General features: G+C 37.1%; 3 protein-coding genes across 3 annotated transcripts in view; 2 read left to right on the top strand and 1 right to left on the bottom strand.

Annotated features, from left to right (window-relative positions):
* Positions 1–77: 77 nt before the first annotated feature.
* Positions 78–9,352, top strand: LOC140935104 (uncharacterized). The gene is made up of 6 exons (XM_073384638.1): positions 78–556; positions 997–1,026; positions 3,205–3,343; positions 4,454–4,698; positions 5,667–5,870; positions 6,538–9,352. The coding sequence occupies exons 1-6, from the start codon at positions 499–501 to the stop codon at positions 7,176–7,178; spliced, it is 1,317 nt and encodes a 438-aa protein (XP_073240739.1). The 5' UTR covers positions 78–498; the 3' UTR covers positions 7,179–9,352.
* Positions 9,353–10,399: 1,047 nt separating this feature from the next.
* Positions 10,400–18,115, bottom strand: LOC140935105 (biogenesis of lysosome-related organelles complex 1 subunit 6-like). The gene is made up of 4 exons (XM_073384639.1): positions 17,908–18,115; positions 16,193–16,280; positions 15,469–15,555; positions 10,400–11,217 (listed from the first exon to the last, which is right to left on the bottom strand). The coding sequence occupies exons 1-4, from the start codon at positions 18,051–18,053 to the stop codon at positions 11,095–11,097; spliced, it is 444 nt and encodes a 147-aa protein (XP_073240740.1). The 5' UTR covers positions 18,054–18,115; the 3' UTR covers positions 10,400–11,094.
* Positions 18,116–18,259: 144 nt separating this feature from the next.
* Positions 18,260–24,780, top strand: part of LOC140935107 (dipeptidyl peptidase 9-like) — an 18,052-nt gene continuing 11,531 nt past the window's right edge. Inside the window, exons 1-5 of the mRNA XM_073384642.1 lie at positions 18,260–18,886; positions 21,221–21,515; positions 22,652–22,686; positions 23,260–23,356; positions 24,351–24,412. Of these exons, the coding sequence (XP_073240743.1) occupies positions 18,404–18,886; positions 21,221–21,515; positions 22,652–22,686; positions 23,260–23,356; positions 24,351–24,412 (972 nt within the window). The 5' untranslated portion in view covers positions 18,260–18,403. The remainder of the gene's footprint in view (positions 18,887–21,220; positions 21,516–22,651; positions 22,687–23,259; positions 23,357–24,350; positions 24,413–24,780) is intronic.

Genomic DNA, 24,780 nt, shown 5'->3' on the forward strand with positions numbered 1-24,780 from the left:
GACTCTTCTCAAAACCCCCGCGCGTTGTCCCCAGGGACCTCTCCGTTCTATTACAATGTTTACAATGAGGGTGAGAGAGACTCAGCTCGACTCAGCAGCAAACATACATTTTGGACAGTCTGTTACTGGTGCTATTCCTTTGTTTGTGAACGATTTTTTCAAATCAGCAATAACATAGAGTGGATTGTTGCATGAAAACTTCGATAAATGGATCGCATTTGCATGAATAGAGGCCTACTTAAACCTTTGTTTTAGGCGTGAACATAAAAAACCTGCAACTCCGCCTCGACATCGACCGCGGTTAAGATGTCTTCCATCGAACTCAAATCCAGGCGTTGCTAGGATGTTGTTGGAGTTTATGTCGCCTTTCATTAAGCTGCTGGAATTTGCGAAGTCGAAATCTTCGAGTTGTTGATCTGTTTGACATACCGTGATGCTTTCAGTACAAAGTTAAGCATACTCAAGGGATTAACTGGGATAAATAATTCAGGCTCTGTTATGGAAGTTTCACGCGATCACTTGTTCATCAAGCTTAACTTATTTTTATTAATTATCGGTAAGTAAGTTTTACATGTAGGATGGGAAAAGGGACACATTGATTTTTAGGGGAAGGGGATGAGCTTTTCTTGTTATTCTGTGCAAGGTTGCAGTTATGTTTCAGTCTCAGACTGTAAATTTTATCTTTTGGAGTGTCCATAGAATGAACACATGTACATCCCAGTGACAGTCACAGTAGATGTGCCATCCTGTGGAGAATATGAAAATATAGACACTTCAATTTGTTTCAATGACTTGCGTCAATGATTCTCATTGATGATGATGATGATGATGATGTTGATGATGACCACCACGCTGAAGATGATGATAGACTAGAATATTTTGGGGGAATGAGTCAATTTCAGTGATTCGCTGAATAGTTTTATTCAGAAAGTGTTGATTTGATTGTTACAAATGGTGCCAAAATTGATGAATTGACCTAATTTTTATTTATTTCAGCTATACTTCTTGACTGTTCACTTGTTGAAGGTAATGTGATAAGGAAAGGTAATTGAGTTACAGAGCAGGGACAGATCTAGGGGGAGGGTGCAGGGGGTGTGCACCCCCCCCCACCCCCCGAGATGACCTGCGGTTTTCTAATACAACTGGGATTCTGCAAAAAAATATAAACTATGTGGTTTATTGGTGTTGAAGTAGAGCAAGAGACGAGTGCACCCCCTCCTAACAAAAAACCTGGATCCGCCCCTGCAGAGGTAGGCTCAATTACCAGCTGCCCTTCGGAAAATGAGCCCGTGCTCCTCTTCTGAACAGTCTCTTCTCAGGGAGGAGCGGGGGGGAAATCAAGCCTATTACAGAAGGGGGTTAAAATACTGAAATTGTTTTTGTTTTATAAGTTCATGTCCTCTGTTAACTACAAACAAACAAATTTGATAAGCAATGGTTTGACCCCCTCTTCACTTTAAAATGTTCTCTACCAAGCCTGGTGAGAAATTGTCTTAGTGTCAAATAAAATTGATATTGTTCAATGGAGAAGAGAACAGTTTTAATAGGACAAATACTGGTAACTAGGAGCTTCAAAGTAAAAGCAAGTGGTGGCATTGAACCTTAGTGTCACTTTTAATTTTACTGCAGGGCTCAAAATTGCGACTGATATGGTCGCCAATTCGACTAACATTTTCTCCCTAGCGACCTAAAATTTCTGGTTTGGTTGCCACTTTGGCGACCAGGTATCTCTATGATTTAGATTTAAATTAAAAGATTAAAGTTTAAACAAACATTTCATCTTATCTTGCTTTGCTTTCATGACAAAAATGTGCCAAACCGCATAAACAAAGCCAGTTTACCCCCAAATTTATACCCACTTCTGACAATGATTTTTCAAATAATCAAATCTGTTGGATCGCGCCAAAGGACAGGGCTTCTGATAGGTCGCAAAAAAAAGTCAAATTTCGCGGATTTTCAGAGACAGATTCGCGGCAATTTTTGGGGCTAACTTTACCAAAAAAAAATTGGTAAAAAATGGCCAATTTCATGGGAATTTTCTGGGCAAATTTTGTTAGAAATCAATCAATTTTGCACTGATTTTATGAGCGTTTTTAACGTTTTTTTAACAGAGATAATCATTGGCAATTTTAACAACAAAGCACTCAAGGAATGAGCCAATGGCAAGGCTTTTAACATCATGACTAGTGCCCAGTTTTTCGGAACATAATTTACGCCTGGTAGTTTGGGATGTTGTTTGCTTGTTGTGGTGATAAATTTGCAAGTTTACGGCAATTAAACAGCCCCAGTAGCTGAGATAAGTTTCACATATGTTGTATTGACATTTGTTTGATAAGATTTCTTGCAAATGTCATGGTATTTTGCATGTTTTTGTGAATTTTGCAGGATTTCGCGGATTTACCTGAATTTCACGGCACTGTGACCGCCCTAAATATCAGAAGCCCTGATACTATGAGCTGCATCATTTACATTATACAAACTGGTGACTAAAAATTTGCATCTGGTGACTATATTTCTACAGCTGGTCACCAGACAAGCTGAGGGCTTTTTAATTTCGAGCCTTGTTACTGTGATAACTACAGCTGAACTCATTATGAAGGATAAGATAACAGAAATGGCACTTAAAGAATAATATTGTTTTAGTGAAACAAAGAGTTGGCAAAACCAGCAGGTCTAAAATACAGGTCACTTTCCACAGGTCAGAGTTCAGGTCATCATGCGACAGAGAAATGAACAGCGCCAAAAGTGTCTCCTCGCTTTGGCGATTTAGATTGAGGGGAAAAATTTTACGTTGTAATTTGTCAATGGAGCAGTGACTTTTAGTCTTGACCTGTGGAATGAGACCTGCACTTTAGACCCAGTAAATTTTATGTGATGTCAAACATGACAGTGGTATCTCCTAGATAAAATTTAACTCACCTGCATATTATACTCACAATGACGATCTTACATCCAACAAAATTATCTTGTGATCTGGCTACGGTTGTTCAAACGGTGGATAATGCTATCCACTGGATAAATCACTATCCAACGGATAACGCAATTGTTTCCCGTAATACTTCTCCTCTGGAGCCTGTTATATATAAAGATTAGCGTGCAGCATAGTTAATGTTTGCCAGCAAAGCCACATTTCAATTATTAATATGCCCAACTGAAACATTTTTCTCACTGTGAAATTTATATCTTTCATTTTTCTCATGTTAGGAGAATGTGGGACACATCTGACCAGTACATCAGGAACCATTGAATCTCCAAACTATCCCAAACCTTACCCTCCAGGACAACAGTGTACATGGACTGTATCAGTATCTGGATCAGTGGAGAACATTAAAATCTCATTTAGGTGAGAAAATCAGTTGTATGTGTGCATATCAGTCTAAAAACACAGTTCCAAGCAGCTGTGGATGTTTTGGTGACCATGTAATGTAATGTTTGCTCAAAATTTTTAACACAAGGACTTTTTGGAAAAATAAATTATGACTAATCACTGCAGACACTGTATTTGTTAATTTATCCACAGAAACAACTCGTTATCTGAATGATGAATATAGCCATCCAAAGTTGTACAATCTCAGTTTTACATAATTGTTAATGTAATGCATTGTACACTGTACTTTTCAAGACAGACTTGATTAATACTTTTGCAAAGCATTTGATTATTGAGAGCATAACTAACAAGTATGAAAGACTTCAGTGTGTGCATTTAGTAAAAATGCTTTGTTGTGTAAGGAATACTTGAAGGCTATTAGAACAATCAACATGTGTTACTCTTTTGAGAAGGGGAAGCTAGGTTGAAGTCAACACTTTAATTTCAAGACAAAACTTCATAAAAAAAATTGAGAATAGGGCCTTGTTTGCACTTAAAAAAAGCACTTTATTTGAGTGTCAATGTATTTAACATGAAAGTGCTAATTGGGGACACTAGATTAATGTCTCCTACTGGAGAAGGGACCGCCATTTTACGTGGTCATCCAAGCCACGCGAAGATCTAGCCATTTGCGGGGCAAAGGTAGTACCTTCATTTCTCAGTTATTTTAAGACTGTGAGTATTGGTCTGACCCTGGGAATTGAACCCGCTACCTCCCGCTCTGCAGTCAAGCACTCTAATAACTGGTATTTAGCATTTGTAAAAATTCAAAAATTTGTTTATCACCAATTTTTTGTTTTTTGCAACCTTGTTGGCATCTGAGACAATCAAATTTTTCGTGTAACCAGAAACGTCAGTTAAAGGAACTTTAATATTGGTCATGTTCGTGAAATAAGATGACCTAACAAAGGATAGCTGTCAAGGAACAAAGGATTTTGTTGTGTGACAAAAAATTGTAGGCCTCCAAATGTTCTCGATGGCATCCTTGAAGTTTGGTGACAGTTGAGAAAATTTTGGTTGGTGAAAAAAATAATTTTTTATTGTGAAAAGGGCCTAGGACACTTATTTCTTCTTTGATTTAAATAGTACCTTCAAGCTGAAACCAAAGTCTGCAGGTGGCCAGTGTGTAGATTACGTGGCAATATACAGTTTACTGCTTAACAAAGATAAGGACACAAAGATGAAAGGGAAGTTTTGTGGAGATTCAAAACCATTATCTATGACAATTACCCAGTCATCTATGACAGTACAGTTTGTCTCGGACCCAGCAGATTCTGATTCATATACTGGATTTTCCCTTTATTATAAAGCCAACTTTAAAAATGATACTGGTAAGTTAAGTTTAGCGTATTTTGTTTGCCTTTTAAACCCTTAAGCCCTGTTCAAAACAATTCAAGTTTTATTAGTCTATTTTATTTTATTTTATTTTTTTGCATATATATATGTTACACATTTGCAAAAACACCTCTAAGGCCTATTTTAATACCTAGATCCCTCAAGGTAAGACTGTAGAGAACATACAATGTATTTCAAAATATCTGCTACTGTCCTACCATCTTTTACTTTTTTGACTTTAAAATCATTGTATGGATGGCAAAGTCTAGGCTGTGCTCTATCAGTGCCCAGCGGCCCTGGCACCTATCTTTTGCTCCCGGGAGACTAGAAAATCTAAGTTTTATCATAGAAACATATGCTGGGTACCCTTGGATTTCACAGGTTCAGATCACTGAGCTCCCTTCAATTTTTCTTGGTGCACAGCCTTGAAAGTATCATTAAACATAAACTTAAACTATTGATGATTAGAAGGGATTTTTAATGACACTGCCTGCCTGCCAGCATCTAGTCAAGAAAAATTCTTGGCACTACATCTCTGTCTCTCCAAGATTTTGTTTGAGGGAGATGGGGTGACTGTACACAGGCTATATTTTACGAGTAACAGAGTGCAAAGAAAGTCAGCTTTACAGCCTACCATTCGAGCAAGCAGTAGCTAGAATTTGCTAGCCCACAAGTCATTTCAACTAGCCCAAAACCCTTTTTGATTAGCAGGATTGATTACAGTCCTTCTGTCATTTGAATTTCCCCAAAAAACAGCACTTGCCCGTTGGGTAAGTTAAGAACAAGAATCAGTAGCCCGATAGCAAAATCAACTAGCCCCGGCACGCTGCAGTAAGCCCAGTATAAGATTCTGGCTGGGTCTATTCTGATTTTACTAAGAAGTGCTTCTCTCAGTGCGGGGGCAGGGGGAGTTCAGTTAAAAAATATATTGTTCCAGTGACTGACATATTATATCATATTGCAGCATCTAAAGTGTCTCAGACAACAGTTGGCATTATTGCTGCTATCTTCTGTGCTGTGGTTTTTGTTGGAGTGGGTCTGCTGCGCTGTATTATGATTGGAGCATGTAATGTTTGCAATGCTCCAAACCCACCACAGGAAAGGCAGGTTATGGGAACCAATGATTCCTATACATTTCGAGCAGATTTTCCTCCTTCCTACAGCACAGGTTAGTTTAAATAATAACAACGTAGACCTTCATTTATATGATTAAAATTTTATGTGTGATCTGAGGCTATTTACTTAGAATCAAAGAGTTTCAAATATCCTATTCACCATATTCATCAAGACCATAATGCACCTTGTCTACCCCTTCCCCGCCAGAATTTTTGCACAACCATTGTCTTTGATTCCTCTAGGGACAACTGTAATACCGAGGAGAAACTGGAAACAATCGTTATGTAAAATTTTGTGTGGTAAACAAGGTGCATTATGGTCTCAGTGAAAATGGTGAATGGAAAAAAAAGGAATTAGTGCAAATTATTGGGAGGTTCAAAGAGTGGTAGGTAATGTTCAAGTGTAGCTGAGTGTTTGATTGGGGAAGGGAAGCTGAATTACCAAGAGTTATGAGAAATCAAGAACTCCATTCATCGATCTCTTGTATGAATTGCATCTCATTCATTGTCTTCGCTGTCATCTACTAGCTGAAGGCTCCCATAAGTTGGAGTTCATTGGTGCCATAATTTTACCAAACATGTCATAACTGTGAGTCCTGTTAGAGAGTACTCACATTTTCTCCTCTGAAGTTAAATACCATTTTCAATTTAAGAATTTTTTAGGAGCATTAAAATGTTCATCTTAAGTTTTAGACTAATGTCACTTTTCTGATGCTTTAGTTTTAAGACACCCAGAGAGATTTCCTTCACCAGAGTCAAGCCCCCAGTTTAGGGAGCTGAGAAATGGAGAAACAGCTAGGGACTCTCATTCAGCAGCTCTGGGCCATGGTGCAACATTTGAACTACAGTCAAGCAGCAGTGAGAGTGATGATGATGATGATGATGGCACAGCACCACCTCCCTACCCTGGGAATGTGCATGAAGATCAGGCTGGTGTTAGCAGAGTGTCAAACTTGGTTAGGCCCACTGTCGAAGATGGTACAAATGAACAAAATGTCACTGCTGTTCGTGAGATCCCTTCATTAGCAGTGATTATGGCAAATGAACAAATTCCTGCAGGAGACAGTCCTCAAGATCCACTAGCAGATTTGCCAATCCTATCGAGGCCCATTTATTCTTTTGATGCAGCTAACAGTATGAACAGGAATGAAGGAGTTGCACTTTCATCACAAACTTGTGGGTCTGGTAATGATGAACAAATTCAATCAGCAGCTAGTGCTCAAGATCCATTGTTAGATCAACCTACTTTATCCAGAACCAGTCGTAATGATACAGACAACAGCTTAAGTAGAGCTGAAGAACTTGAGTTGTTGCAGACTCATGTGTCACATGATGATAACACGGAAGAGTTTACAATTTAAGGAACAGAATAATACCTTAAAATACGTTGCACCAACAAGTTACTAGTACTTGTATGAGGATATGATGTATCCCGTGTAAATATGCAAAAGAATTGAATAGAAGAGTAGTGTTGCCAGGAGGTGGCCCAAGCAGGAAGTTTTTGACTTGGTTGTTATTTAATTAAATCCAAAGCCTCTTAGGAGAAAAAGAACTTAATAACTGTGTGAGCACAGCAAAACGTTATAAGAGGTAAATAGTAGATTGTTAAAAACACAGATATTATTTTAAGCTTTTCAGACAATTCATGGCCATAACAAGTTTCTGTCACTACATACAAATCATGTACGCAAGGTTCTAAACCTGTGACAGCAGACAGGCATTTTTATGTGCAAGCAAACTTCTATGAAATGATTTAGGAACCCTTTATTGCTAAATAAATCTAATAGATCTTTGCCTGCTGATTTGCATGCTTGCAATCAGAGATTATTCAATATATGTGGGGTTTTTTTTAAAAAAACAATTTTTTTGATGAAAAAATTAGGTCCATATTTTTATGTGAGCTCATATGGTTTGTCAACTGTAATCAGTGATTGTGGTTCTAAAAAACATGTGGAAAAAGTAACTGAAGAAAGAAATCAAAAGATTAATTTTTAAGTCGGATAAAAGAATCGTGTTTCATTTTTAAGCAATCCACACTTTTCTTGGCCAGAATTACCGAAAAACAAATTTTGGAAAAAATAAGACCTAACCAGAAAGATTGTATCGCATTAAAATGTACATGTTATTTTTAACCTGTCATGTACATAATAGCCAGGCAATGTTGACAACTGTAGCTGCTTAAGTTAACAGTTCTTTATCAATAGGATTAAGGAATAATTTAATGTTCTGTCAAAATATTGACCTCGTGACTTTTTAAAAGTGGAACAATATTATTATTGTATAAACTACGTATATTTATTTTCCAATATGACATTCATAATACAGGCAAACCTGTATAAATTATAACGGCCCTGTATATAGTGATCACCCTGTACATAGCAGTCATTCTGCATATAACAATCACCTTGCCATTTCCCAAGGATGGTCGTTGTACACAGGTTTGACTGTATCATTTTATGTGAAATTAAATGACAATAAACAATACCCCCTAGGTTACAGGAATAGAGATTTTATACATAGCCCTAGAAATTATATACCGGTACATGAAGTACTACAAGTTCTCTTTAATATTTATAGTTTACTCAAGAAAAAAATAAAATCGTGTAATGCTAAAGAAAAGGTAGAGACAACGAGAACAGTAAAACACAACAACAATAGGTCTAATAGAGAGTAGTCGTTACATCATGTTGCCTTGGTTGCTCTCTATTGCTCTCCACTTCTGCTCTCTATTCACAAAACAACAAATTTGCATATGCAGCACACTTTTTTTGTACATTTCTTTGCTGTTGTTTTGCATGACAATGTGACACTTAAAAGCAGCGGTGAGAAAAATGAAAAATGCTTGTGGCCACCAAGGTAGACTGGGTAGCAGGCGCTTGGAAGTAACAGGTGCAAGAAAGAACAGGGAGCATGCCATGTTCTTTCTTGTGCCCATTACTTCCAAGCAGGCTACCTTGATGTCCACCAGCATAGCCTGCATTGCAGGTGTTGAAAGGGGTAGGGGATTGGGAGGAAAAGGGAGGGGGATTGCAGCCTACCACTAGCACTTCTCATTTTCTCACTGCTGCTATAAAATTTTCATTTCTTGCTCTAGCTCTTTCTCTGTTTTGCACGTCAATATCAGCTTTGCTGTTTTTTTTTTTTACTCTCTAAAAGGTCGTGTGGCCATGTGATTTACTGCTGAAATGCATGGGCTGCTTGAAATGCGAAATTTCACCCCAGCTTACATACATACGGACGGACGTTTGTGTTTCTTTTACTTCAGTAATTTATTTTTCATGTTCTAAAAATATGCTTTTCTTGCATTAAATGCAAACAATGAATATTAGTATTTTTATTTTTACTCTTCATTTAATTCTGTTCACAGTTTTAAATAGAAGTGGGCAAATTGTACAATTACTTTTAATTACGTTCCTTTAGTGTATACAATGAAATATTGAGTATTGTTTAAAGGATGACATCATTATGGGATAAAGTAAACATGTTGTACCCTCAAAAAATAATTTGTCATATTACACCCCTACCTCCCCACAATGGCCACTTTCCTTTGTCCCAAAGGTGGCCATTGTGGAGAGGTTCGACTGTAATTTGCATTCCTAAAAAAATTTCCTTTGTAACGGCATATAATTTACAGGCACTGAAGAAAAACGTTTGTAATTGATATTATTTTGGATTAAATCAGCGGGTTTCTTTTAACCCAAATATGTCGAGAGAATAATTTGATAAGCAAAACTTGTATATAATTTGCTGAATTGAAATAACAGGCTGTTTAGCGATTGTTTCCAAGTCTTGTCACCCAAACATGCCACATTTCCAAATCCACCTTGGAAACTTTTTTCTGTTTGTAAATTATTAATTTTACCCCACGATTTAGTAAGGACAAACATTTTAGCGTTGTAAACGGCGTTTTCAAATACCGTATTTCCTTGAATAAGCATCCAAGACTTCAGATAACGTACAAATTTTCTGCAACCATTTTCTTTGTTCCAGAATATACATGAACAGGATGGGTCAAAGGTGGATTAACAATAATATTAGATGAAACACAATAAGGAAAAAAATCCTTTGGAACACAGGGAACAGTTAAATTGCCAAAAAACTCCCTCTTTTGCAGGTACACCTTCCATCTTTAAATCTCTTAGACTTACAAAAATTTATCTTTATGGTAAAACCATTATAACACATGTATTACACATAGACTAAACTTTATGATGATATTTTTTTTGGGGGGGGGGCGATCAGAATAAATATCACATGACAATGACGTCACAAGAATTTTAGCTCTAAATCAATTTGCAGCCCTTATCGGCATTTTCTTTAGAAATGCTCGACGCTACCTATACTTTGGATGCTTGTCTTCTGTAGTGTGAAGTTTCACAAAAATCTATAAGACGAATTTCAAAAAAAAGGTCTAAGAGATTCAAAGATGGAAGGTGTACCAACAAAAATAATGGGTCAGGCCACCTTAATCTAAAGTTACTTTTAAAAGCACCTAGCCTGAATTTCACCCCCCTCCTGTAAACAGAGGTGGTGGTTGATCTAACCTTTGTATAAATATTATTTTAGAAATCACAATCACTCAAGCATCTTACAACTGATTTTATTTTTAAATTTTATCTGTTGTTAGAATTTAAATAACATTTTCTTGTAGTAATTTGTGTTTCTTTTCATAATTAACATCGTCTTAGCACCTCATTTTTGTTGTTTTCAACACTCTGGACATGATTTTTCGTCCTCAGGCTATCTCCTTTAAGTGAGAAAAGGAGACATTAAAATGCAAGTTCAAGACGTACTCACAATTTTTTTTGGCCTTGGTTGTCATGTGGGAGAGAGTGTCTTATTTTTCTCAAATATACAGTTATGAAAAGTAGGAACTTTCAAAAGATCTATTCAGAGGAAAGAACAATTGCTTTTGCCAACATTTATCCCCTGGATAGTGATTTATTTGGTGGATGGCATTATCCAGCTTTTGAACAACTGGTGGCTGCTCTTTTGTGTAAAGACAGAATTTTAAAATGAGCTAGTCCTCAAACAGTTTTGAGCAGTGCTACAAATAATGATGTAACACATAATACTATACGAGTTACAATCTTAATGCCTTAATAATATTATTAATTTTAATTCTACATCCTTGTCCCAGTGTATCATAGAAATAGCAAGGTGAGGGGTTTTTAAAAAATTTTTTGATATTCTGAGAGTTGGGAATTAAAAAATGGCCATTGTAGGGGGCTTGTTTCCATGACAACATGGTCACTGTTGTGGAAGTTTAGTGCTGCATTAATGATCTGAGCCTGCAACTTTTGCTGTCAGTTGTCTCTCCAGTTCAAGTTGTTTTTCATGAGCTTCTGCTTTACTGCGTTCCTCTTTCTCTTTCTGTAACTTGAGTTTCATTGCTCTCTTCTAAAATGTTAAATATTAAAGTACAGATGTAAGAATCTGTCTTACCAACTGGGAAGACACAATTGGTAATTTTACTTCATAAAAATAATAATTATCCATGTTTCACTTTCAGTACAGTAATGAAAATATTGTAACAGTACTTCCGATGATCCTTTATTATATAAACACCAATGAAATACCAGGTGAGCATTTATGCGGAAACTTGATATCTTCACATGTGAAAAATAACATGTTATCTTAACATGTGAAAATATCACCGTTGCTATGGTGTCATAATAAATTGTGCCCTTCACACCAAAAAACTATTAAAGTGGAATGGTTTGGTAGTTCATTGGTGTTTATTGCCCCCGCAGGGTTCCGGCCCAGGAACCCGAGGAGGCACCCTAATGTCCCCTGCGTAAAGAAGAAGTATCGTATTACTGTTAGTATATGCGAAGCTTTCCCGATTTGATGAAACTAGGCGCGCACGGTGGTCCCGGTTAATTTTCTGCGCGTGCGCGTGGCTCAGCAACCGCGCAAACTGGGTTTGTCAACGAGTCGCATTCGCCGAATTGTGTCGTACACAAGCGCAACAAGTGGCTCCAAATCCTCGTCCGGGAAGATTTTCCACCGAAACTCCTCTAGAGCGAGAACGCCGACTTCAAATTCAGCGTGAACAACGAAGGAGAAGACGTCAACAAGAAACCGCGGAGTAGAAGGAACATCGATGAGCACAGCGAAGGCAACGCCGACAACAACAGACAGAGGAACAGGAGATTGGAATCAAAGGAATTATGATCGTTTTACACTGTCGAAAACCCAGATTTCTTAGTTTGCCCGTTTCCCCGAAGATATATAGATCAAAGTCTGCAAAGTTTCAGCTCCGTATTACGGCCCGAATAACAATAATTTTCAGGCGAACTGCACCGGGCCATATTTGTTCTTTGTTTTTGTCTTTTTCTAAATGCGGGCGGCGAAATAATGCTAAATGTGCTTTTCAATACACTGTTAACAATAACACTACATAATACGCAAAAAAGAAGAAGAAGAAGAGAAAGAACAACGTATGGACCTTTAACACGATATTCGCGGTTAGTCACCCGTCCAGTTCGTAACCCCGACCGACAGGGCTTAACTTGAGTGCCGTTACCAAACGGAGTTTCGCGAAGGTTATTGCGAGATACATATTTCTATAGAGTTAAAAAGTTATTCAGCAGTACTGCACAATTGTTTGCTATTAAAGAACTTGATTTGTCAGACACAAATCAGCAACGTGGATCGACAGAACTTTAAACTGGTTTTGTCAACGTGGATCGACAAACTCGATTCAAACCATATCAGGAATAGCTCAAATTTCTCAAAACCCAGTCAAAGACAAGAAAGGTGCTATCGTAAAATAACCGGGTTTTGTTCTATATTAAGGTATTCAGGGTTTAATAAACAGTGGTCCATGTGTTTTTAGGGTTAGTTTATGGCGAAATCCCGATTATTTTATTTGATACAAGGACATGCCAGAAAAAATGAACTGGGAAATATCTCAAAGGTGAGAAACTTGAAACAGTGGTCCATGTTTTTGTATGGTTAGTTTATTGCGAAATCATTTATATCAGTTGCGTTCGACGTTGCGTTCAAGAATGTCACACTCGAAGCCAAAGCATCCGTTCAACACATTAGTTATAGGAAATTTAGTTACAAATAGACAATTAAAGATGGTTTTGCTGTTTAACACGCGTTCTATTACATTTGCAGTGTTGGTTGAACTCATTATGAGATGTATAAAAAACAATTGTCCATCCTAGGCATGTCATGTATGAGGATTTTCATTAACCCAGGAAACAAAGTGTAATAATTGAGAAAACACAAAAGAGAACAAAAGAATTACACTCAGAAACTCTAATACGAAAACTGCATTTCAAAGGTTCATGGCAAATACATGGACAACCACAAGGTGTCTTCATTCGGGTTTTAAAAGGTCGGGGGCAGATTTAGTGACAACTATAACTAGTATAAGAAATAGAACATTACAGGGCCGCTTGGAGATACAAAATTCCTCATCTCGTGTTGAAAAAATATTTCACTCCTTCGCTGCACTCATTCCTGAAATATTTTTCAACACTCGAAGAGAAATTTTTTTTCTCCACGCGGCCATGAAATATCCTCTATTTATTTTGTTTTCCTTGCATTTCCAAAGAGTAGCAGGGTTGTCAATAAGGGCCGGGGGCCGGGGATTTCCCCCAGCTACTCAGAGCATGGCCCCCGGTTACTTTCGTCGTTAAATTAAACCAAAAGAGCACACCTTTGAAACACACAAAGACTATCCATCAAACTAAATGCGAATTTCATCTGCAGCAGGTTTAAGTAATTCTGAAATACTCGCGTGCAAAAACTAAGAAGCATCGGAAAAAGACATCTGACTTAGATTTGGTACTAGTACACACGCGCGAAAACTCTCCGTTCGCGAAATGTCAGTAGGGAGTTTTAGCAACGACGACGGCGACGGCAACGAGAACGCCAAAAAAGCAATAGGTTTATTGAGCAAAACAACTAGTTTGCACGTGCATCACGCTTTTTTGTACATTTCTTTGCCGTTACTGCACGACTATGACGTGAAAATGCCTAGTTTCACATTTTATGGAGGACGTAAAACAAACGACGACAAACTTTTCCTTCTCTTTCTAAACTTGAGTGCGCCCAAAGAAATCAACTCCAGGGAATTGGTCTACATTAGCTATTTTCAGCGAATTGAAATAAACGCGACAAAGTTGGAAAAAAAGCGAATTCATTTTTAAAAGTGACGTTTTCACTACCGTCACCTTTGTCGATGCTAAAAGTCCCTAGTTTCAACCGTTGTGTAGGGTTTGTGTTGAACATGTCGAAGAAGTGGCAAAGGATTCTGCACTCTTTGTTCACGATGAAAGACCTGAGCAGATCTCTGTTGACATCACAAGTTGAGGCATCATCTGAGGGTTAAATCTCCCTGATGCTGATGTTGATGATAATTAGGATTATGATGAAGGCTTTGAAGGTGAAGACTATGACTGATTACCATGTTTAATATGTGGACATTTAAGTGACCAGGTCTACATTTAGCTTTAGGTATCGAGTATATAAAATAACGCACGGTCAACGGGAAATATTCGATCACTGTCCGCAGGCCATGATCACATGCTCTTAGTTCTACTTCCAAAAAGTTATATATAAAAGGGAAGTTGAGTATTAGCATTACTTTTACATTCTTCTCCTTGAGTCTCGTTTTGACATCTCAGCGTCGTTTATAAAGTATTAGCCCTGTCGTTTAAACGCTCTTCCGTAGGTCAGTTTCTTCGTATGTTAAGTGATGTTTCGTTCATAAATTCGAGACCACTAATGTCACCAGTTGTGCAGTTCAGTTTTGCCATATTTTATCCCGTGATTTTTCGTGCATTACGCTTGTTTTAGCCTTATCATACTTTTATTTTTCAACAAGCCATAGTAACCTTATGTTTATGATGCTTTTTCGTACATTCATCGTCCACTTTTCTTCTTTCCGCTTCTGCGTGGGTTAATTCATTTGCAATATTAGTTTCACTTTTGTTTTCCGTAAGTTGTTTCGTTCTTACGTATAACTAAAATAATGAGGATTTACAATTGATTTTACAGCGCATGTTAATTCATTTGCACCGTATAAGAATCGATTGTCCTTTCAACATTTTAGCATTTGTAAAGTATCGTTGTGATTTAACACTTCACTGGCCAGCATGCGCCTTGTCTGCGTGAAGATAAGACTGCGCAGATAACATGACCGGTGCCAACCTGTCCTTTTTTTTAGGCCCGGTGCTTACATGTATATTCCCATTTGGCGGCTACTAAAAAAACCCTCCAACGAGCCTTTACGTAAAGTAATTTAACTATTATTTTAGTGTCTCAGAATGTTGTAGTTTGTTTTCTTTAATAAAGACGTGATCATCATAAAACCGCTAATGATAGCTGTACTCTTGATGAAGATTGCTCTTTTGGGGCGGTAATGCCTTTTCGAAAACGGTAAAAACTACACTTCAAAACCTTCTTGGGGGAGGGGGGGGTGGGAAGGGGCTCCATGACTGCTTGTGACTTCCCCGGCTACTAACAACAAATACCCGGCAACTTGAAATCTTAGTGACAACCCTGAGTAGGTACCTAATCATGTAACACTGCACACATTATGTGTGAAAGCTGATGAATTGTTTAACTAGTAAGCTTGCTATTAAACTCCTGGTTAACTTAATACAAAAATGACTATATAATTCAGCTCACCTGAAGTCTTCCTACTCTATCTTCAACAGAACTCATATCCTGCTTGATTTTCATGAGCTTTATATGGTATGTGCGGACATATGACAGCTGAAAAAAGGAGTAGAAATTATTAAATTTTATATCACATTGCACACTTAGTAAAGTAACAACCATCTATCTTTTTGTCATATTGGTCTCTGGAGTTGAAACTTCCTCACAATACAAAGTATTTCAGGCGCGGTATATTATTTTCCTTAAGTCACTTTAACAAACCTTGTTTTGTTTAAACACAATAGAATTATTTGTTTTAAAAACAGCATTTTCTATCAGGGCATCTTCTCCAGTATGTTTTGGGAATTTTTAGTGAGAAGCAACAAATGGCTTTTCTTTAAGTTTTTTCACTTTTCTATATTAGGCACTCCACTTGGGTTAAAAATGAAGAAATCTTCTGTTCTCTACCAGTACCAATACAAACACACTCAATTAAACTTATTATTATTTGAATACATTTTCAAATTATTCTTAACTCAAATTTGACCTGTCACATATATGTTTATCAAAGAAGCTCAAACATTCATTATTGTTATAACACAATATGTAAAAAGAATCAATACAAAAAAGCTCGGATTTAATGTTACAAGCCAAAAATAAATTAAACTTAACACATTTTAACCTTGGTTAATTCTCTTTGACTCCTAGCATAATTAATTTTATCAACACAGCATTAATGGTCATGTTTTCTTACCATCAAAGCGAGATTTCTGGCTGATATACAGTCAACAAACTTGTCATTTTCCTGTTGCATAGTTTCAATCAAAATGCCTTGATTTTGCCTGAAAAGTTTATACAGAAGACATAAAACATCACCATAATGTTATAATAATAATTTAATATTTATATTGCACAAAATACATGTAAATGTTCAACTACATGTAAGAGTTGGAGAATTTTAGGCATCAATTTCAGACTATTTTGGCATTAAGCAAGTTATACAAAGAATGGTTTTTGAATAAGTAATGTGAAAATGAGCAAATTTTTCCAAGGACACAGTCTGAGGAATGATGGCTTTTTGAAGGTCAGAGATGTTTAATTTGTCTATGCTAATGCCCTGTTTTATTTCTTTAGTATTTTGTTCAAATAAATGAGGCAGTTTTTAACTTAAAAATCATGACCTGTAATGTGGACACCTTCTATTGCCTCCTCATGATCAGTGTGATCATCAATGGAGTTTGACTGTAATCTTTTTCAGTGACAAATATATAGCAAGTGCCAAAATGCTGCAGAAACAGTGCTATGAAACAAAATATTTTTGAACTTTGCAGGGAAATGGGCTTAATTCCAAAAAAAGCAATGAAGAGCTAAAAAGTCTTTTTATCTCTAAGATTTGGTAACTCACACAGGAGACCAGAAGATTTCTGCTGTACCTGGGAGGGTTGGCATATATGACCTCTGCCAAAAAGTTCCCAGTTGACAGTCAGCTTTATTCAATAATTGTTAATTATGTATTGGTCAAATTGAAGCTTCAACATCACCCCTGGGCATTTGACATCTTTGCTGTCCCAGGGGTGGGGAATTTGAACCACAGCCTTGATTTCATGTGACATGTCTCGGTGCTTCACACGAGGCTGGTGGACTTTGGAATGATTTCAGAGAGAAAGATTGTGGCTTCATGGCCAAGTGGCTGCAAAGCAACAGTCCACACAAGCTTTGTGCCATGTTCGAAGGTATTTAAATTATTTTTTATGATTCATGCTTTGAATATATGAATATGTTTTAAGTTGTGTTACAATAAAATACAGTACCGGCAATTTGTTACTGGCCACATGCAATGTTTATTAATAAAAAATTAAAAAGGTATGCAATGATCATCAGTGAAAAGGTCATGAATGTATGGATTTGTCGTAATTGAAGTAGGTGGAATGTTTAGAAAGCTTTCTGTTGCATGACACGCAAAGAAAAGCTGTGCATTCAGTGTGGTATATGTTTCCACCGCTTTGCACAAGAGCTTTGTTCGTATTATGAAATATGGTAACTTTTAAATTTTCCTGAGGTGGGGGCATTATTTTGATCACCTAAAATGGACCTGTATGATGGGGCATTTGAACGGCTTTTTGACTTGGGGAGGGGGAAATTGGAACAATAATTTTCAAACAAGTAAAATGCCCGGGGGATTACCCGGGGGATGTGGAAGGTTCGATTTGACTGATACATTACAATGTGGCCAAGTATTCCTTAATCCAATATGGGTACCATAAGTACAGAAAGCAGTTTTTACATAACCCCTACCACAATAACCCTGCCTCAAGCTGAATTTGCACAAAAACTGACAAAAAAACAATGGAATAAACGCACGCAGTATGATGCGATGCATTTTAAGTGAACTAAAGCTAAAAGTACTTGAGCTAACAAGAAACTTAACAAAGCTTATACAATTAATATAGCGTGAACCGACTTGCTCACGTTAATTCGCCCAGACGTCCTTGAAGGCTCTCCATATTCGGAACAAATGACTGCATGAAACCTTCGGTAAGAATTTCTGTAATATCTGCACTTTCCTTGCTTTCTATACTACTGTCCGCGTCGTCAACAGCTGTTTCGTTACTCATTTCGAAACCAGGTTTCGCCAGCAGGGAACTAAGAACTTCCTCCTACTCGTCCTCTCACATCTCACATCCCAAATAACACTGCATACTCGGAAACGAATTTTACACGAGACGGTATCGACATGTATCGGTAAATCCGAACTTTTCCTAAAAAGGGGTGTTTACCATAATCCGCTGACCATCTGTAAAGGTGCGAAATTTCGAAATCGTGACTTTTCCTGAATATTTTGAGGAGAGAGAGTGGAGGGATGGGAACCGGCGACCGCTTCACGCGGTAGTTGTGAATATGATCACGTCTTGTGGCACTATTCTATGGCTTTGGAAAATTTTATCTTCTTTGGATTTATAGCATCATGTCCGAACATTCTCCTTTCGCGGAGTGTGGAGATTTAAGGCCCCGCCAAGGGTCATTTCTAGCCAGGAAAAAAACTTGGAAAGATCTACAAATTGCCGTGAAACAGACCAAGTCCGTTCAACAGAACCTTGTAAACCGAGTGCCTCATTCATTCACGTTTTGCGATAACAAGCTTTATTTTCTCGCTGTTCCTTTTGGGAGTCGCGAGAACACAGTTCATTATGTGGATCTTCCATCTGAACACCTAAACAAAGAAAAGACAAACGATTTTATGCCGCTCTCGTGGAAACCTCTTCTAGACTCCTTTAGAATAAGTCGTTCGTTTTCGGGATATTCGAGAGAAGAACAGCTACTCCGAGAAAGAAAACGTTTAGGTGCATTTGGTATCACTTCGTACGATTTCGACGCAACTTCAAGGCGGTTTATGTTTGCGGCATCCAGTAGTTTGTATACGTGCACAGATTGGCGAATCGATGAAGAGGTAAGAAACCACCAGCTAATCACAGTAAGGAGCTTTTAAAGCAAAAATGAGAGTGAGATGTGTCCGTGATTGAGATGGCGTGAAACATACAGTTACACCGTGTCAACTGCTAATTGAATTACAGTTAACTGTTGGGATGATTATTATCTTATCATCATTTGTCATTGGCTAATGAGAAGCAATTGAACCTGTCTAGTTTCATCGTAAACCAATTTAATTTGTTGAAGCTGTTGTTTGTATTTTTTGTCAGTGATCTTCATTACTCTGTTGGTTGGTTTTCTATCTAAAAGAGTCCATTGATCTTTTTACATTGATTATGGTTTGCAATGCACCTATCAATGTTAATGTGGAGCGGGGGAGGGGGGTGGGGAGGGCAAAGGCCAGGGATTTAAACTGGAAGCAATTTTTTGGGTCAAATGCCCTACCCCAGGGACATCGTATTTGGTCAAAAGCGGACGAATTCCCCACCACTCCAACCAAGAATAGAGGTCAAATGGGTTTCATTGAAATTAGCAGCATACATGTACCAACATTCTGAAAAGGCCTCATTCATTTATTGTAACAATAATTTATGTCTTTTATAATTTATTTTTGTCTTTAAATAAACAGGCTCAATAGTTTTGTCAACTTACTTTTATAGAAGTATAACAGAATGCAATCTTTCTTAACCTTATGCAGCAAGACCTCTAAAACTGTATGGCACGATGTTTTCCATTTTATTAGCCCCAAATATAACTAGCCAATACACTTTGCTGCATTGTGAACTTTAATAACTGTGAAACCAGTGGTAGAGTTTTGTTTTTCACAGCCTTTCAACTTTTCATTTGCATAGTTGGATGTATTGATTTGAATCAGAATAGACAGGATAAAAAAGATATCTTGTCACGTTCTAATTAGCTGCTATCTTGCACATGAGGATAAAATGTACTCACAGATCCTTGTGAAAACAATGGCCGCCATCTTTGGTCACCAATACCCCTGATAATGCAACTGGTAACCGACTGGTAACCAGGTCTTCCCAAGATGGTGTCAACAATCAAGGGAAATTCAAAAGTCTTCACCCTTAGGACTTGGTGATGATCAAAAGTTCCCACAACAGGCCGACTTTCTTTATCAAATCTTCGCCCTTCACTCGACCTCCCTTCCCCCTTCCAGATTAAACATTGATAGGTGCATAAGCTGCCCATAGGTTTTTAGTTATTCAACTGTTACCAGGAAGTTGAAGAATTCATTAACCACATTCCCAGCTTTAACCTTCATCTAATAATTTATTGCACAAGCTTTGCGACAAAAGTGAAAAGAAAAAATTCACTAAAAATCACAAATTCGTTTTTTGTATAAATTGCCAAAATATTACCATTGCAGGGTCATACATAGGACCTTGTCTGACACATTTAAATAACACTATTTAAAGTCTCCATGTTGGACTGCAGAACTGAAGGGATGCATATAAATCTAGCCTTGTTTTTTATCTTGGTGACCACTACCAACTTAACTGTTTGTTTCTAAATTTGTTAGAAACAGCTGTGATGTACAAGTCTTACACGTCATCACCTCATGCAATCCAGGTATAAGGTAGACTTAACAAGGTCTGCCATCTGTAAAATCCCCTGCGATATATGTGTGTCATGCACCCACAGATCAAAATATCAGTCACTCTTGACAGGACAATTTCACACACTTTTGGATTAATGTCTTGTTCAGTATAAACCTTTACCATAAAAAATGAATTCAATTTCCATCCAAAATATTCTAGTGAATGGCAGAAAATGTCTTGTTTGAGTCCTAAGTATCAAACTTAGATGTGGTGTTTCAGTTCAAGGAATAGGACACCAACTTGTGGTTGTATGGTGTGACACATTAGTAGTGTATTAACATTCACATGAGTTCTCATCTGTCATGGTTTGGGTACATTCTACAACCTTTGGAAATCACAGGAGTCTTTGTTTATGTTCAGAAGTTGTCAGAATGTCTTTGGCACTGTTTGGAAGTCGTCAGATTTTTTCAGAAATTTAGGTATAAAAGTAGCATGCCTTTGATTTTGGAAAAGTCGGCAGGTATACTATCATTAATGGTTTCTGCCCATTTAAACAGTCCCTGTCTCTTCCGTTTTGTTGAGGATCAACTAATATATAGCTGACAGAATTTGTGAATCACAGCCACCATGGTGATGCCAGTTCCAGATCCAAGCCAATATCCTGGAAAATTAAGGGCTTGAATCTCTGACTCAGTTCCTAAACCAGTGCTGTGAGTCCAGTGGAGTTAATTTTGTTATTATTCATAAAATGTATAAAATTTATTTATAATACATTTAATGTATTATATTTTTTGTAGGATGAAAACAGACTGCCAATTCTCCCAGAAGAGCTTCATTCACAGACCCCAGAAACAAAGATGGATGCTAAACTTTGTCCTTGTGATCCCAACTTAGTGGCTTTCATTCATCGTAATGACATTTGGATCCATAATATTATTACAGAGGAGGAGAGAAGACTGACATACACAAATCAAGGCTCACCCAGTCATATGGAAGAGCCTGTATCGGCTGGTGTAGCATCTTTTATTGTTCAAGAAGAATTTGACAGATATACAGGATACTGGTGGCAACCAAACTTTAGCACTGACGAGAGTATGTACTACCTTATTAAAGCACATTAAAACTTCATGGAAAAGTATAAATCAGTTATTTAAGATACTTTAATTTTATCCATATTATTTAATGCTTAAGCATAAATTTCCAGTCATAGAGTAATACAAAATTTGACGTTGAGTTTATTGGAGTAAAGCATGTGGTTGATGACGAGTGTTATTGACTCAATTGGTCTTTTGCTTTTAAATTGACTTATTGATCATTCACTGACTAATCACAGCTGACTGGTTGGTTTGCACACTAAATGACTGGCTAGCCAATTCATGAGTTGATACAAGAAAGTCAGAAAAGAAGTTCTGAAGCTGACATTTTGAGTGCTAACCCTCTGCCCAAGCAGACAGTCCATTCTGAGTGGCTCTAGTAAAAGGCTAGTGCTTAACAATATTAGCCTTTAATCTAGTTAAGGTCGCAAATTGACTTCATCACCTCAGTTGATGAAACCGAATTTTGGTATTTCCCTCCCCACCAACACAGCACCAAAGTTTCTTTTACAGTCAAGCGAGGTCAAGCATACCCTGCAAGATTCCATTAATGAATTTAATATTTGAAAGTTGAATCAGTTGGTAGTTGTAGATTTCAGTTTCATCTCAGCATTCCTACATACGTAATGAGCAGTGAATTCACATGCGACGTAGTTATGAGAGTTCTGCCAGCTGAGTTTTCTTGAATTTGATGTAAATGTCTGAAAAAAGAAATTTTATCCAGTGAAAGATTTTTCAATCTGACCGAATACAGAGGAGTTATCTTGAAAAAATCACCGCTCATTACACATGCAGGAATGCAGATTTGAATTTGAGACTAGTTGCAGCAATGACTAACATATGCATTTTTCAAAAAATCGATTCATTAGTGCAATCTTGGCGCGTGCGCTTAGCTTGGCTTGACTGTAAAGCTAACTTCTTCTTTCATTGGCCAACTGATTGACTAATTGATTAATTCACTAGCTGACAGTTCTGACATAAGTGACTGGTCAGATGGCTTCAAAATCAATCAATTTGGTTTTAAACAGGTGATTGATATAAGCCTGGATACTCTTAACATTATTTTTTTCTTTTCCAAGCACTAGTAGTTTTATCTTTCATTGACTTATATAATTTTTAATGATTTGTTAATAGGTTTGACAAGGACCTATAGAATTTTGTTTGAAGAGGTAAGCCTAGCATAATGTAGACTTGTATAACTAAGCTCCCTTCTCTGGTAGAGAATCAGTGTCAGAACCAGTAAATATGAAAGTGCATAAGTTGAGAGATATGATTTTATAAACTATTCCTAATATGAAATCAGAAAAACTTTGCACTGTTTTGCTGACCATTCACAAGTTCTTTTGACATTTAAACACAATCTGCTGAACTCAAATCTCTCAGCAACAGCAACATGTTATAAATAAAAATAAAAATAATAGAATGAATGATTTTTAGTCAGGGTGGCCTCTGCAGCATAAAATGCTCATATCATAGAGGGCCCTGGAAAAAAATTAGAACAACTAGCCTAAATAACAGCAACTAAAAATACAAAAAAAATACAAAAAATACAAAAGTTAAAATACAACAATAATAAAAAGTCATTTAAAAAGCTGAAATACAAGAATTAAAATACACTTAAAAAGGTTAAAAGTATTTTGCTTGTGATCTAAAGAATTCCAAAATACAAGTTTGAAAAGTGACAACTGACACATTGTTATGCACAATGCCTGAAAAATCAGTTTTTTCCTTACATTTATCAGGTGGATGAAAGCGCTGTAGAGGTTCTTCATATTGTCTCTGGCCCTGACAGTATGGCACGTAACAGTCATGTGGATAGCTATAGGTACCCTAAAGCAGGTATTGATTGCTTCTCTGATCTTTCATAACAGTTTCTCAATAACCCACGTAGCATAAATAGAACATTATATGTATACTACCTACAGTAAAATATACCGTAAAGTTCCCAAAGTAACCACCCTTGAAAGTAGCAATAAACTTTCACACTGTGTTACAGTCAAACCAGGTCAAGCGTACCCCCCAAGAATCCATTAATGAATTTATTATTCAAAAGTTGAATCCGTTGCTGGTTGTTGATTTCAGATTGATCTCTGCATTCTTGAATGTGTAATGAGCCGTTTATTCACACGCGAGGCAGTTATGAAATTTCTACCGGCTCCATTTTCCTGAAATTGATGTAAATGTCTTCTAGGAAGCTTAATCTATTCAAAGATTTCCAATCTGACCAAATACAGGGAAGTTCTCATAAAATATTCACTGCTCATTACGCATGCAGAAGTGCTGCTTTGAATTTGACACCAGTTACGGGAACGACTAACGGATTCATTTTTCAAATAATCAATTCACTGATAGAATCTTGGGGGGTACGCTTGACTTGGTTTGACTGTAACAAATGCTAAAAGTAGCGACCCTCCAAAAGTAGCGACTTCAAAAGTGATTTCCCTTCTTGCTAGAAATGATAAAAATTACAGTTACAACAAACTTTACCAAACTTATCCGAGATTTAATTTATTAATAGTTATAATAATCTTTGACATTCCTTTACATAATGTAACTCAAAAGGTACATTACATCTTTTTTTTTTTTTTAAAAAAGTCTTCCTTTCGTCTGTGAGTACCCACACCATAATCAAACATAATTCTTTTGAATGTTTATACTTATTTGAGTTTGAGTGGGAGGGGGAAGGGGGTTGGCGCTTATTCGAGGTCGGGTGCTCATGAACTTTTTCTGCATTTAGGGTGGGCAGTTATTAGAGCTGGGCGTTTATTCAAATAAATATGGTATGCCACTTATGCTTTTATGTAATGTTTATGGTGTAGTTATTACTTTGCAGGCTCTACCAATGCCAAATCCAAGCTCAAAATCATACAGTTTAGTATAGATACAAGTGGAAGGGTAAGTTCATTAGCTTAGTCTGCCATCAATCCAACACAGAACTCTTACTTAAACAAGTTTGAGGTCCCTAGTGTAAGTTACAGACCAAGTTTTTTACAATTGATTTACTGCTCAATTGTGTAGCACGTAGGCCATATATTAAGGATCTGAAACTTAATGTACAGAGGGAGAAAACTAGGTACTATATAGATGTATATTACCTTATTGGTAGTATATTTCGCGCTTTTGGCAAGACAGTATTTTGCAGGATTTTATTTTTGCGATTTCATTAGGCAAATATGGAAAATTCAAGGGTATTAAATTTCAGAAAGCATTCTCAACTTGATTTTAGTTTTAAATCTTCTGAACTTTTTGAAAGATCAAGATAA

The sequence above is a fragment of the Porites lutea genome, chromosome 4 (genome assembly GCF_958299795.1).
Source record: "Porites lutea chromosome 4, jaPorLute2.1, whole genome shotgun sequence".
Classification (NCBI taxonomy): domain Eukaryota; kingdom Metazoa; phylum Cnidaria; class Anthozoa; order Scleractinia; family Poritidae; genus Porites; species Porites lutea.